The 15,220-nt window shown below is 47.6% G+C and overlaps 4 protein-coding genes across 4 annotated transcripts; 3 read left to right on the top strand and 1 right to left on the bottom strand.

The window, feature by feature from the left end:
• Positions 1–757: 757 nt before the first annotated feature.
• Positions 758–2,606, top strand: LHYA1_G008733 (uncharacterized protein; the record flags this gene model as incomplete). The annotated part of the gene is made up of 2 exons (XM_031153652.1): positions 758–1,575; positions 1,622–2,606. 2 exons carry the CDS (start codon positions 758–760, stop codon positions 2,604–2,606), a joined length of 1,803 nt encoding a protein of 600 aa, XP_031001335.1.
• An 848-nt stretch (positions 2,607–3,454) lies between these two features.
• Positions 3,455–8,091, bottom strand: BEA3_0 (ABC transporter; the record flags this gene model as incomplete). Its single annotated transcript, XM_031153651.1, has 11 exons — positions 3,455–3,481; positions 3,541–4,170; positions 4,219–4,509; positions 4,565–4,880; positions 4,971–5,191; positions 5,242–5,414; positions 5,479–5,791; positions 5,921–6,175; positions 6,230–6,912; positions 6,962–7,850; positions 7,903–8,091. The coding sequence occupies 11 exons, from the start codon at positions 8,089–8,091 to the stop codon at positions 3,455–3,457; spliced, it is 3,987 nt and encodes a 1,328-aa protein (XP_031001334.1).
• Positions 8,092–10,650: 2,559 nt separating this feature from the next.
• Positions 10,651–13,085, top strand: FLC2_0 (Flavin carrier protein; the record flags this gene model as incomplete). Its single annotated transcript, XM_031153650.1, has 5 exons — positions 10,651–10,875; positions 10,930–11,023; positions 11,079–12,353; positions 12,403–12,675; positions 12,724–13,085. The coding sequence occupies 5 exons, from the start codon at positions 10,651–10,653 to the stop codon at positions 13,083–13,085; spliced, it is 2,229 nt and encodes a 742-aa protein (XP_031001337.1).
• Positions 13,086–13,613: 528 nt separating this feature from the next.
• novR (Decarboxylase) lies at positions 13,614–14,771 on the top strand (the record flags this gene model as incomplete). The annotated part of the gene is made up of 5 exons (XM_031153649.1): positions 13,614–13,786; positions 13,856–13,897; positions 13,997–14,160; positions 14,234–14,663; positions 14,723–14,771. 5 exons carry the CDS (start codon positions 13,614–13,616, stop codon positions 14,769–14,771), a joined length of 858 nt encoding a protein of 285 aa, XP_031001336.1.
• Between the last annotated feature and the right edge of the window lie 449 nt (positions 14,772–15,220).

The raw sequence follows: 15,220 nt of genomic DNA, 5'->3' as shown, positions 1-15,220 counted from the left end.
TCCTTACTTACTTACCTTACCTTACCTTACCTACCCTACCCTACCCTACCCTACAACCCTGGTCACTCCAAACGACAATCTCTGCTGCTGGTCCACCCTGTCTTCCTTGTCTTGTGTCCGCCCCTTCCTTCCCTTCTTGTGACATGTAGATCGTGCGCAGCCGAACTCACAGTACAGCCCAATCATATATCCTCGTCCCTTCTTACTTTATGTCTACGACAGATCCTCCGGTCCACTCGACGCCCAAGATTGGCTTTCCCCGACGTCATTTGTGTCTTTGCATTGCGATCAACGCGGCGCTGTTGTTTGAGCGAATCCCTTCCCCACAGTCGACTATTCCGGCTGCCAAGCGCTCGCATCTGTCCCAGAGTTCATATTTTTAATCTCTATCGAACAGCTTACGCGGAGTACCGTACTCTTTACATCTACCGTACATCCCTCTCTACTACATCTTCTTCATATTTCAACTTACCGTACTTGACTTCTTTTGTACGCACGTTTGCTGGTCCGTCCTCGACCACTTCGATCCGTACATACAAACGGCCGGTCCTCTCTTCGAGGCTCTAAGTGTATGGATGCTGAACCAAGGATCACTGATCCTCCCGTGCAGGCACAAACGGCACAGCATCTAAAGGCTTGATCTCAACCCATTTCACTTCGCTTCTAGAATACTTATATTCTTCTTTTTACTTGCGGCGCCACAATACTACCGATGCCGCCCACACTAGATCTCACCAAGACGTATACACACTCCGACATGATTCTCTCATCCAGGAACTCCCCGAGGATAAGTCTTCGAAGGGCTGCCTCATACAATTCCATGGAAAAGGGGCCCTTGTCCTCGACATCCTCACGGTTCAGTTTCAACCATCTCATCAACTCTCCGCCTCCTTCGCCAAGCCTCCCCGCCCTAGTACCAAGACATGGGAAGCCTATACCAAAATTCAACCCCCGGAAGTTCTTACGGGCAGCACTGTGGACTATTGGAGTGTTGGTGATATTATCTTATGGTTTCTCCATATTATCGGGTACAAGCCCAGCGAATGCAGTAGGATGGACGACGAATGGCGCGGATCAATATGAGATGGTGGGGGAATCCGAGTTACCAGACTTTCCAACACCAGTAGTGATTGAAGACAAGCGAGGAAGGGCGAAATGGACAGTCTCGATACCGCCAGATCATGAGTTCCCCTTGGAGCCGAAGCAGTATGCGGAGATATGTATGCAGAATATGGAGGTTGCGAGGCATGTTGCGGACTTGCATAGCCATATGCATCGAGAACAGGTTGCTCATTACGGTTATTATCACGTGGACCCGAATTTTATGGAGGTTGCGGATGCGGAAGCTCATGGACTCCTACCTGGACCGAAAGCAAAGACGAACATGAAACAACAGCAATTGGTTGGGGAGGAGAACACGGATGGGTTGATTGAGATGGAGGTTTGCGAGAAGAGCATGACATTCGTGATGGAGACTCATGATGCTGGATTGGGCAAGACTTTGATGATGTTATGGACTGCCTATGGTTTGGCGCAAAACGAAGGACGAAGCTTCTTTGTCGATGACTCTAGATGGTGAGTTCTAGTTTGACTGTATCCAGGACTTTGCTAACATGATTAGGGCATACGGCAGTTTCAACAAGTTCTTCAAGTCTCCGCCAATCCCAAATTGTAGACCGCCACCTCGTCACGAGATGTTGCCATGTCCACATCACGCCCGTCATCTCGTTGCCACAGCAGCTACTGCGTCTTATATGTTTGGCGGGGCCTTCAATGAGTACTATGAGGATCCCAGAAAGATGGAAGTCTATCGACAAAAGCCCATGTTCGAGTTCGCACGACAGGGCTACGAAGCACTCTTCCAACTCTCGAACGAGGATGAAGAAAGTGTCAACAAACGTATTGAAGAACTCCGTTCCATGACCCGCGTACCAGAGGAGGAGGCGGAAGACGGGATACTTATAGGCGTCCACGTCCGCCACGGCGACCGGCGTCCGTACGAATTCCAGTATAGAGACAGCTACGTGCCTCTCGATCGCTATGGCGACAGAGCACGCGAGCTCATGCATCGGACGTTCAATAAGACCGGTCCTCACGGTGGTCTAGACACGCTGGCAGTAGAGCACAGCCACATGGTCCTCGCGTCCGATGACCCAGAAGTTTACGAGTCGGAAGAATTCTCACACGTCGCCCGCGCACAGGAGCAGATCCGTCTCGCTGCCAAGCAACACCTGGAAGCCCCCAAGCCTAGCGCAATGACAGGTATGAGGAACTTCGTTGATGAGTCGGTGGGGTGGGAAGGCGGTTTCTTCGCGGGTATGTTCTGGAGCTTGGGGAAACCTAGCAGTGTCCCCGCCACTGCAGCCGAGACACCAGACACGAAATTACCGCCTACCCAAGAAGCACTTCGATTGAGAGAGTTGGTCGGACGAGCGTACCTCATGGACCTCGCAGTCCTAGGCCAAGGGACAGACAAAGTAGTCTGCACTGTGAGTGCAACGGGCTGTAAGCTGCTGGCAGTGATGATGGGATGGGAAAAGGCGATTGAAGAGGAAGGATTCGTGAACATCGATGGAGATTTCGATTGGAGAGGAGTTTCGTGGTGATGTTACCACACTACACATTCGTTGCATATATTTTTTTTGAGTCAAGATTTTCTCCCAGAACGGTCGAGAGATGGTTTTTTTTTTTCTTCAAAGCGGCATTGCATTGCATAGGTTGGCGTTTAGGATGGATACCTTGGGATTAGTGGGCTGAATTTGTATACTTTATCTAAAAACAAGCGCTGTATATACAGCTGGTCACTGGTTGCTGCCCTGGAGCGGATTTATATACCATACCATAGCATACATAACATAGCACAGTGTAGCAAATGTGAGATCTATAGAACTGACTACATTAACTATATATGTTCCATTAGTTTATCACGATTGCGTCGTGAGCTCCGATATGTGAGCAGTTTATGAAAGTAGGGGGGCAAGCAAGGCCTGAGTCGCACGCAGTTTCTTATTGCACCATCTTCATCCAACTTCATCCAACTAGATGGCTTAGAGTCTCATTTCCACTATCCTACTTATCCTAGGGACTGGCAAAGCAGGGGTATGCTGTTTCATACTACGATTATATTGGGATTCATGCTTTCGATTCAGTTGTGAGTTGAGTCGATATGTTGAAGTCGGGAAGGAAGGGAAGGGAAGAGGATATCCTTCCAACGTTTACTTTACTTTCCTTTGCCCCGATACTGTGATGCAATACCGTTTCTAAATTGATTTTTGAAATAGTTATACTAATGGTAAGGGGTGGGGGAGTAGGAGGGAGCATCCGATAGAGAAGTATTGTTCTATTAAGTCTTTTATTTAGTACAGCATAACTAGGCACTGAGTTGTTTTCTGATGGTACAAGAAGCGGAGCTCAGTTGGCGTGCCAGCGAGTTCCTCTCTGAAAATAGCCATTTCTATCGATCGAGCGCTTGAGATTGACACTGAATTCCATAGTCAGCGATTGATACCAAAAGTAAGCAGAGGAAAAGACCAGACTTACCATCTGATAATAGACACCCCTTTTCTTCAACAGATCATTATGGTTCCCCGTCTCCAACACTTTGCCCTCGCCCAGCACGAAAATCACATCGGCGTTCTGTACAGTGGCTAGCCTATGCGCAACAACCACCATAGTCCTACCCTTCCCTGCCCGCTCAAATGCAGCTTGAACCAGCTTCTCGCTCTCGGAGTCCAGGGAACTCGTCGCTTCATCTAGTAACAGGATCTTCGGATCACGGATCAGAGCACGTGCAATGGCTATACGTTGTTTCTGCCCCCCGCTCAAGGCTATACCTCTAGTCCCTACGTCAGTGCTATATCCTTCTGGCAGTGACGAGATGAAGTCGTGGATCTCGGCGTCGCGACAAGCTTGGTGCAGCCTTTCTATAGGGGCGTTCTCGTCAACACCAAGCAATATGTTCTCTTTGATGGTCCCTTGGAAGAGTGTAGGTTCTTGTGCCACCAGAGAAATGTTCTTGCGGTACTCGCGCATGTTGAGTTCTGTGATGTTCGTTTCGTTGCAGATTATCTTTCCTTTCTGGACAGGATAGAAGCGTTCTAGTAGCGAGACGATGCTGGTTTTGCCACAGCCCGATGGACCCACGAGAGCGGCAAATTGACCCTTTTGAATCTGATGGCTGGATTAGCTTGGTAGAGAGAGGGGAGGCGGGTGTCTTACCGTCAAGTTCAGACCTTGGAAGATAGGAATGTCGCGAGTTGGGTACTTGAACCATAGATCTCGAAGCTCGATCTTTACACCACCTTCGGCATCTGGGAGTTCGAGAGCTGCTTTGGTATTATCCGTGTTGCGAATCCTGAAGCTCAAGATCCTATTTGCTGCCGCGGATGCTTGTGCCATGTTTGGACCAAAACTCAACAAGGAGCCTACGCCATCCGAGCCGTTAACGATCGCGATATAGACGATGAAAAACTGGATGGCATTATATTCGTAGCTCGCCAGAAGTTTACCCTGAAACAATTATTAGTGATCTTCTCGGGCGGTGGTTGAAATTGAGAGCACTTACACCGTACCAGAAGGTCAAAGCCATGCAGAGAAGAGAAATACTGTCGCAGAAAGAAAATAACAGCGTTGTATATCTTGCCTTTTTGAAGGCCTTACGAACGTGATCTTGTAGTAAAGTCTCGTATCGTTGAGATATCATGTCTTCCAATGTCAAAGACGTGACAGTTCGGAAGGCGCTAATAGCTTCGGCTCCGAATTTGGAGCTTTCTGCAAAGACTTCCTGATTCATCTTTTCAAACTCGAGTTCGTAACGGAGGCGAAAGTAGGCACCTGTTATTATGATAGGCATTGCTACACATACAGCCAGAAGGGTCAACCTGCATTATGTCAGCGATGCTATTTTGGGATGATGAGGAATTCTAAAGTATTTTTTTGGAGATAGAACCATCCCCAAGACAATTACTCACTTCCAGCCAAAATAAAATCCTATTATGACACAACCAACCATACTCATAATTGCAATGTACACCATAGCCATGTTAATCCCAAGAAGCTGCTGTAGCTGTGTAGGATCATTTGCAACACGAGCAGTGAGAGTGCCACTTGAGTTCTCTTCCGCATCAAAGAATGGGATTTGCTTGTCAAGGATGCTTTCAAAATATTGCTGGCGATACGTGCAAGCAATATGCTACGAGACATTAGTGTATTGACCATACGCTACTGTGGAGATGTACTTACAACCGAAATCGTATTGGAAGACCACCCGAGGGTGAAATACGCAACCAGAGTGCCTAATGCGAGAATGAAGAATCTGAGAGCCCAATAACTGCTGGCCTTTGATAGTGCTTCGCCCGTGTACGTAATAACGTTGATTATATGGGCAAATAAGTACGCCTGGATGGGGTTGCCCGCTGATTGGGTCAGCACCTAAAAGCTATTCATGAGGTGATGGAAGGTAAATCACCGTCAACTTACCTGCAGCACCCATACACCCAATTGATAAGATAAGATACCAAGGCCAATGAGTCGTCTGTTCAGCCATGAGAAGCCCGAAGCTTGCAAAGAAACCCTTGTTCTTCCAAATCACCTTTTCCTCGGCATCTTTCATTCCGCTGGCGGCACTCATCTCACGGACGAGTTCGTGCTCCATCTTTGTGCTCTCAATCAAGTCGGTCTCGTCAGCAAACGTTTCGCCCATTGACAGCTTTTGCGCATTGACCAAAGCCCAATAAGACCCATCTTCATTGGATAAAAGACTCTCGTGGGTACCTTGCTCGATGACTTGGCCCTGGAAGAACGGAAACTTAGTTAGTGATCAAATAGTCAGAGATAGCTGGAGGCGAATGTCCTTGAGTTTGGTATACACTCAAGAAGCTTAAGCCAGTGATAATTAAAGGGCGGAGTTAGCATCACTTACTTTTTTCATCACCAGAATCTTGTCCGCCTTCTTAATCGTCGACAGGCGGTGAGCAATTGTTATGGTTGTTCGACCCTCAGAGGCTCGGTCAAGAGCTGCCTGAACTAGTCGTTCACCACGTACATCTATTGAGCTCGTCGCTTCATCCAAGATCAGAATCTTAGGTCGCTTTACGATGCTGCGGGCAATTGCTAGTCTCTGTCTCTGGCCACCAGATAGCTTGATTCCAGCATCACCAACTCGGGTTTCGTAGGCCTCTTAAGTCTTAGCACAGTATTGAGAGTTACTTTTAAGAAACAAGCCGCTCACCAAGGGAAGTTTTATGATGAACTCGTCCGCAAACGCCTCCTTGCAAGCCTGCTCGACAAGCGTCTTCTTAGTGTCATCACTGTCGTTTTCCCACTGAGAGCCGATCAATCCATATTCCACATTCCTATAGATAGTATCATTGAAAATGAATGGCTCTTGTTGTACAAGGCCAATCTGAGATCTCCACCACTTCAGGTCAACGTCATCTAGATTCTTACCTCCAATGAGGATCTTGCCACTAAGCGTGACTGGTGGCTCGAGGGGCACAATATTTTTTGGTGCTGACTCCCCCTTTTTCTTCTTCTCTTTCTCCTTTTCTTTCTCCTTAGCCTTTTCTTTGTCATCCTTCATTGCACTTTCCGGGAGAACAAATATCTTCGCATCATTAAGCTCGTACCACCGTTCAAGTAGACCAACGATCGTACTCTTGCCTGATCCGGAGGCTCCCACTATGGCGGTCAGTTTTCCTGATTCGAATCGAACACTAAGATCATTAAGGACCTTGCTATGCGGTCGGCTGGGATAGGCAAAGTTGACTGATTCGAGTTCAATATCGTCACGAGCTGAGATCTCTGGCTCTTTTAACCCGATAATAGAAGGTTTGGGTGCGTCAATAACAGCAAAGAAATCCGCAGCAGCGCTGGCCGCCTTTCCAATTGCCATTATCGGAGCGGCAGTTTGGGCTTGTAGTCTTGGTGAGTAAAAGTCTGTGATCTATATAGGGGAACTCACCGACTGAAAAAGCGATCAACATTACAGACATTAGGACAATCACAATTGTTCCTACACCATTGACATCGCCTCTAAGAAATTGCCTGAATCCGAACCAGAAGCAAAGAGCCATTGTGGCATATACCGCGAAGAAGAGCGGCGCATATTGTACTCCTTGTAGGGGGCTAATCTTCAACCCTCTTCGGCGAGATTCTTCGACCCATCCGGAGTATTTCTTGGCCACCCTCCCTTCTGCCCCACAAGCTACGATCATTCGGATCGATCCTAGAACTTCACCGGCAATAGAGGCAGCCTTTTCGTCGGCATGTTCAACCTCCTTCGTCATTTTGAGTATGACGGGGATGATCGAACCATATACCAGGGCAATAAAAAGGAGATTCGAGGCCGTCACTACAGTCAGAATAGCATTAAACTTGAATGCTATGATAATAGCAGTGATCAACATGGATGAGAATTGAATGAAAATGCCGAGCTTTTCTGAGATACCAACCTGCAAGACATTAGCGGTCGTGGTAATAGTATTCGAGGCTTGACCACTGGGGAGCGTGTCGATGACTGCTATCGGGAGAGAAAAGAGCGCCTTGAGGTATTCGAGCCGGAGTTTGGCAGATACTCTGATTCCCGTCATTCGGAATGCAAACATGGAGAAGTAGCTCAGTGCCCATCGTGCAATGAACAAGTACACAATGTAAAGTGTTTGCCGGTTAAGAGACTTGGTGAACTCCGCCTTTGTTACTGTTGTATTGGCGATGAAATACTCGCCGAAATTATTTAGGAGATTTCCGAAGACGACGTTCATCAAAGGTAGAGTTGAGCCAGAGCCTATGTTTCCCAATATAGCACCGCCTAGAAGGAGTCGGTCTCCTACCGTGGAATAAGTAAATACTCTCTGTACGTATCCATTAGCTCAGTGCTCTTGGCCGCGAACACAGGGTCAATACCAAGTAGTTCTTGAAGGAGGTCTTGTTCTTTGCTTTGCTAGAATAGTTTGGAGGACTACCCTCACTCTGCTCTTCATCCTCTACCTCAGTGTTGGGGGACTTCGAGGTATCATTGTAATCCAAAACGACTGGACCCGCATCGATGGTTGGCTTTTCCATTTCATCTGCAGAAAGGCCAGGTTGATCCATTGCTCGAGCAGCGTATGGAATGAATTCGATGTTCAGGCTGCCTGTGATTGGGAAGTCTTAGTATGAAGGTTGATTGATGGTAGTAGAGATGCGTTCTACACAATCCGAAGGCACGTGCAGCGAGTCATAGATTTGATATTCGCAGTAAGGGCAGACCAAGAGTAAAGAAATGAAGGTACAAGAAGTGAATCCAAAGAAAGGAAGTAAGGTAGGAAGGACTTTGACCATATATCAATGAACCGTAGAGGTTTATTTGCGAGGCAGCAGTCTTCCAAACCTGAGGTCGTGGCCAAATGATAAAAACGCCTCTATGATAAGACGGGCCATAAAGCACCCGAGGAACGACTGGGCGAATTAGGTAAATTGGAATGCAGTAGGATGCATGGCAACCCTTCGTCTCCCTCTCCCTTTGCGTGGAGATCTAAAATCCTATAAGGACAGCATGCTCAATAATTGATGACCTCGACATCTCTATTTTCGCAAGGTGCAATGCGAAGCGATGAACGATGGAAACGATTCAGCCAATAGGAGCTAGACATATGCGAAGAGGTGTCACATGTTGCACACGTGATGTCAAATTCTATTTGCACTACAAATAGAGACAGAACAGAGCAGAGTCAGCAACGAAAGCATCCAATTATGAATAATGAGGACTTGGATTCAACACTTGTTATTGAAGTCTTGAAAACGGTATCCGATGAGCTTCCAGCTTCATCAATCGTAGTTTTGAAACGGCTAGAAACTGAAATACGGTAGGGGAGGGGCATCTGTGCCGCAACAGAGAACTGTCTTTTCAAGAGATTTGTCTGATCTTATATCCTAATTCATGCGAACATTTGCGTTGATTACTATTGTAGATGGCATACTTGTACCTTACAGTTACAAGTATCTTATATAGTTAGAGTTCCTCGTCTGTCTACTTTAGGAGATATATATTGTCCATCGTTAGTGGGGCAAAAATGTTGAACGGTGGCTGTGGCGTAGGCACAGGATGGTACCTTTTTATTTATGCCGGGAATCAGGACTAGGTACTGCCGACGTCGTATGGCGTCCGCTGTAACGACAGTAATAATGAAGCCTGAAGACGCTGCCAAAGAGGCTGAAATAGCGATACAGGTCCAGCTTTGACGAAATTACCGTATGGTAAAGTGAAGGAGGACGAAGACGAACCTCTCGGTGCTATGAGTCTGTGAGTCTGATCTGATCGATCGATTTCGATAGCGTCAAAGCATTAATTGTCTGGGTTGGGAAGCGCGGACGGCATAAATTAATAATAAAAGCAAAGCACAGCACAGCACTCCGTATTCTGCAGTCCCTACCTAGTGTTCTGGGGAACGTTGCCTTCGGCCCAATTTCTAGCAGAGGATTTGACCTAAACGTACCGTACAAACATCATTTTATTCTACGCGAAGCTTAACAAGAGAGGAATGCACTGACTGGTCCTGGTCCTATTCGTATTGCAACTTAACCCAGCTCATCGCCACCATCTGAAGCTCTTCCGGTGCGCGCGTCAAGTGATGATGCCGATTGATTGATTGATTGATTGATTGATTGATTTTATGCCTTGAGTAGTCAGCCAGTGTAGCTGCCATTGTAGCTGCCATTGTAGCTGCCATGGCGGGTGAGGTTTCAGGACTTCGTGTTCTCGTCAGCAGCGACTGGAATCATTTGCGCGTCTGCGAGCACGGCTGGGATCGTCCGTCGTTGGTCCCACTGGAGCCAAATACTTCGTACCGCTTCTCTATATAGCTAGCATCACCTCTAAATGGTTCGCACTGCCTCCACCATAAGCCAATGATTGTCGTCGCGTCCCTTTCCCTGGCAGTGTTTAAGCCATAATAGGAAAGACTTCTGTATATTCCTAGTATTCAGTGGCTCCTGTGCCCCTGGCGCCGCCCGGTAGCTGGCGCTGAGATGGTGGTGGTTTCGCGTGGGCCCTGGTGCACTGCGACTGGCTGGTGGCCATAACCCCTACCCCTGGAGTAGTCTGGACTCTTTTCCGGCGTCCAGTGATCCAGTGCTGCTGCTCTTCTCCCCTTTTTGCGTACGGATGCCAGCTTCTTTTATTCACAACCCAACCTCACACACTCTTTGTGCTTTGCCCACGTCGTTATTCGTGTTGCCTTTGCGCGCCTTTCCTTCAACACCATCGTTTGTCTATACCCAATCAGCCAACTCCTCGATTGCAATCCTTTTTGAACAGCCCTTCCTGTTCTTTCCCTCGCTATTACGACGACTGTACCTAATCTCTCTCGAACGACGTCCATATCCCGACATCTCGACAACTTCTACACCATCAATCATTTCCCCTTCTTTCTAGGTAGATCCTAAACCAGACTTGTACCATATACCTTTATTGCTTTCCCTTGAACGTACAAACGAATATCGATCATCGCAGGGCCCCGTCCCAACCCCGTCGACAGAACAAAGGGCAGGAACTTCATCAACACAGCGTTTACAAAGCGTGCATATAGAGATAAGAATAACCCTCTTGATTGAAGGGTCGGTGGCTATCGGGGGGAGATTTTATCTCAGCTTGCGAGGCATCATCACATCAACATGATGTTACGGCCATTTTCCACGTTTTCGACCATTTCCTTATTGTTATTGGGCACCCTGCCGGCCAGTGGTCTCGCAGATCAGATCCTTAAGACATCCGGCTTCAGCACATGTTCAGCCGACACAACTATCACAGTGCAGAATGTGGATCTACAATATGATGCGGATTCGAAGCAGGTAACGTTTAATGTTGCCGGGACAAGCACCAAGTCCATGAATGTGACAGTACGTATAAAGGCGCCCCCCAAGAGCTTCATCAAGTGCTAACTGTTTTTCAAGGCTGTACTCAATGTTACAGCATACGGCACGAAAGTATACCAGAACAGCTTCAACCCGTGTAATGCAACCACATTCGTTGAGCAATTATGTCCTTGTATGTTTTGTTCGCTAGCCCAACAAATGCTTGATCTAACTAACAAACAATTCAGTACCCGTTGGGGAATTCTCAGCTACTGGAGTCCAAACCATTCCAGCTTCATACGCATCCATGATCCCCGCCATCGCTTTCTCGGTTCCTGATATTTCAGCTCAAGCTACGCTCGAACTGAAGGAACTCGGCACCGGAGATGAAGTAGCTTGTCTAACGTCTGACGTGACCAACGGAAAGACCGTCAATGTACCTGCTGTATCTTATGTTGCAGCTTCGATTGCCGGCGCAGCTCTTCTTGTGACTGGAGCTTCAGCTATTGGAGCTGCTGCTGCAGGCGGAAGCTCCGCGGGTGCCGGAACAATGAGTCCTTCGTTCACGGAAGTCATTGGTGTTTTTCAGGGAATTGCGATGAATGGTATGATGTCGGTCAATTATCCACCGGTTTACAGGAGCTTTACCAAAAACTTTGCTTTCAGCAGTGGTATCATTCCTTGGACCGCAATGCAGACCTCGATCGACAACTTCCGTTCTTCAACGGGTGGAAACTTGACGAATGACAGTGTCCAATTCCTCCGCAATGCTACCCTCGTCTACTCGGATGGCACGAACTCCTCAGTCTCGAAGAGATCTTTCGACGGGTTCATGAGTGGAGCATTGATGATCCGCGATTCTCTCAACACCAATGCCGCCAATGCATCTACTAACGCGACTTCGAGTGATTCATCGTCGATCCAGACAACCGTACACGGTATTCAGGCATACGTTGAGCAGTTGAGTGTGCCTCAAGCAAATACTTTCATGACCGTCCTCCTTATCGTAGCCTGCGTTATTGCGGCAATTGCTGTGGGTATCTTGTTTTTCAAGGTCATCCTTGAAATCTGGGCATTGTTTGGCTCCTTCCCCAAAGGTCTGATTGGATTCCGAAAACATTACTGGGGAACCATGGCTCGATCAATTGTTAATCTGATCCTCGTATTGTACGGCGTTTGGGTCCTATATTGTATTTTTCAGTTCACCCACGGAGATTCATGGGCGGCCAAGACATTAGCAGGTGTCACGCTTGGTCTCTTTACCGGAGTCCTTGCTTTCTTTGCCTTCATGATCTGGAGGACAGCAAATCAACTCAAGAAAGCGGAAGGAGATGTTTCTGGACTTTACGATAACAAGGCCCACTGGCTCAAGTACAGTCTCTTCTACGACAGCTACAAGAAGGACTTCTGGTGGCTTTTCGTCCCCGCCATCATATATATGTTTGCTAAGGGATGCGTTCTTGCTGCGGCCGATGGACATGGGCTTACGCAAACCATTGCACAATTGATCATTGAATGCTTGAGTAAGTGCAACTTAACTTCTGATTCTTGCAAAAGCTAATATCGTCTCAGTGCTTGGTTTACTCATCTGGAATCGGCCTTACGAGAGACGATCTGGGAATGTGATCAACATCTTCATCCAAGTCGTCCGCGCCCTCTCCGTTGTGTGTATTTTGGTCTTCGTGGAGGAGCTTGGAATTGCCCAAACAACTCAAACCGTCACTGGTGTCGTCCTTATTGCTGTGCAGTCAGTCTTGAGTGGTGCGCTTGCCATCTTGATCCTTGCCAACGCCATCATCATGATGTGCAAGGAGAACCCCCACCGGAAGAGACGCAAGGAAGCTGGTATGTCTGCTCCATCACTAATATGAGAATACAACTAACATCTCCCAGAAAAAATGAACCGCGACCTTGACAATCTCACCCCTCTCGACGCCCGAAACTCGCTGCTCATGGACCCCTCCAAGGTGCCAATGAATTCAGCCTATGAGCATGACCCTAAGAATGCTCTCATGAAGCAAAACAGCGCCGATTCGTTCATGAACGAACCTGCAAATCCATATGCAGGATCCACACCTCTACGACCTTACACTCCCCCAACACACCGATCTAATTTCTCCGTTGGAAGCCGTGAGAATCTTGTTTCAGGGGCAGCACCATTAGGGGGTGTGTCTGGAAGCCCACCACATCAACCAACATTACCAAACGTGGGAGGAAATCAACCATACGGAAGATACAGAGAAGCGGAATACTAGCGAGCTGTCCATATAACGTCTATTTTTCATTTTGTACTCTGTCGTCTGCATAAGCGGATGCGGAAAATGAGGGTCAATTTCCTCTGGGGGTGGTATATAAGCTGCTGTTGGACGATCTCTCACATACCGGTTTCTGTTCATTTCCTTTAGTCTTAACACTGTAAGAACTTTTAGTCAATGACCAAGGCAGTGCGCCGCCACCAATATTATATATTCTCTCTGAGCTTATTTCACGCGGTTGAATTGCAATTGTACTAAAAGTGATTGCACATACTTGTCTTAAAAGAAACGTGGAAAAGTAGTCTTTGATATTGTTTCAGTGCGGAGTATGCGGCCAGAACCTGTAGACTCCCCTGGTAGCCCCGCACCTCTAACCCACAAGGAGGCCGCTCCACTCTTCTCCCCGCATCATTCATCAACACCTCTAATCAGCAATCGCCCTACCACTCCAACATATAAATGTTAAATATCCGTCTCCTCCCTACTACTCCGGAGTATCATATCATCCAAACCCGAACATAATTCAAAATGGCACCAACAGCAACCACGCTCACCTCGGAATCTGCATCCAACGCCTCCGTCGGCGCCAAAGGAACAACCACCTCGGGAAAGAAACTCAAGATCCGGTCGTATCCCCAGTTCGAGAGCTTGGAGGAGGAGAGGCTGTACAGGAAGCAGCATTTGGCTGCTGCATTTAGAGTGTTTGTTTCAACTCTGATTAATTAACATATTCCGGGAGCAATGGACGGGGCTGATGATGCATACTGTAGATTCGCGGAGCGGGGATTTGATGAGGGTGTTGCGGGACATATGTAAGTTCTACTGTTTGTTGCTATTTGGAAGGGAGACGGGAACTTTGAGGCGAGAATAAGAGTAGGTGGCTAAGTTGGGGTTTATCTACCTATCTATAGATCAGTCCGCGATCCTATCCTAACGGATCACTTCTGGCTCAATCCGCTCTCGCAACACTTCTCTCAGATCTCCGTCTCGGATCTGATTCTCGTGAACGAGGATGGAGATGTGGTTGAGGGCGATGAGCCTATTAATGCCGCGGCTTTCGTAATTCATTCCGAGAGTATGTATGAGTCGAGATTCAATTCTGGTGGACGGGACGGTTTGAGGGGAGTGCTTATGAGATGAGGTGATAGTTCACAAAGCACGTCCGGACGTCCATGCTGCGTGCCATGCACACTCCGTGTACGGCAAAGCGTTCAGCGTCTTCGGGCGCGAGCTCGACATGATAACGCAAGACTCGTTGCGGTTCTTCCGCTCCCATTCCGTATACGACAACTTTGGCGGCGTTGTGCTGGACCGCGAGGAAGGGAGACGGATTGCGAGGTGTCTTGGGGATAGAAAGGCGTGTATCTTGCAGAACCATGGGCTATTGACGGTGGGCGGGAGCGTGGATGAAGCGGCGTTTTGGTTTATGAGTCTGGATAAAACTTGTCATGCGCAGTTGCTGGTTGATGCTGCGAGTGCTGGGAGTGGACGGGAGAAGAAGTTTATTGGGGAGGAGGAGGCGAGGTTTACTTATAATCAGGTTGGGACGCCGGAGAAGGGTTGGTTGGCTTTTCAAGGGTGAGTTGTTCGAGATTTCTGGGAGAGTGTGACGGGATGGAGCTAATGTTGAGATCTAGGTATTATGATGAGATTCTGGCGAAGACTAATGGAAGTTTTCTTAAGTGAGGGACTATATGGAATTGTAATCCGAAGAGTCCTGTTTCCTCGAGGTTTCGAGACATATTTTTCGAGTGTTGTTGACCATGTTGACTTTGTGTCGTAGAACTAGTGTGGCTTTTCGCTATTATCGTCTCTGAATACCTATCTCAGGACTGTCAGGGGCTACAAATAAGAGCTCAAGTTTCTAGCCCCCAAAATCGGAAGGGAAGCAGAGCATGGGGCTTCGTAAGTACAGTACGTTTAGTGTCAAACTTTTGATGGCACCACCCAATGAGACATTTAAAGACCAAAAAGGGGGTTAGCCATTGAATTGCAGTTGAATGCTCTTGGACCGTAGCTTTTGGATGCGACGTTTCTGTACTTAAATTGCACATGGTCTAGAGTATGGTTGACAAGAAAAGGATACCAATCGGTTTACCTACGTAGTTAAGAAACGTTTAAGAGATATAGTAAAA

Source organism: Lachnellula hyalina (assembly GCF_007821495.1).
Source record: "Lachnellula hyalina strain CBS 185.66 chromosome Unknown contig00255, whole genome shotgun sequence".
Lineage (NCBI taxonomy): Eukaryota > Fungi > Ascomycota > Leotiomycetes > Helotiales > Lachnaceae > Lachnellula > Lachnellula hyalina.
Note: the sequence above shows the minus strand (reverse complement) of the source record. Positions and strands in the feature narration are given on the sequence as shown.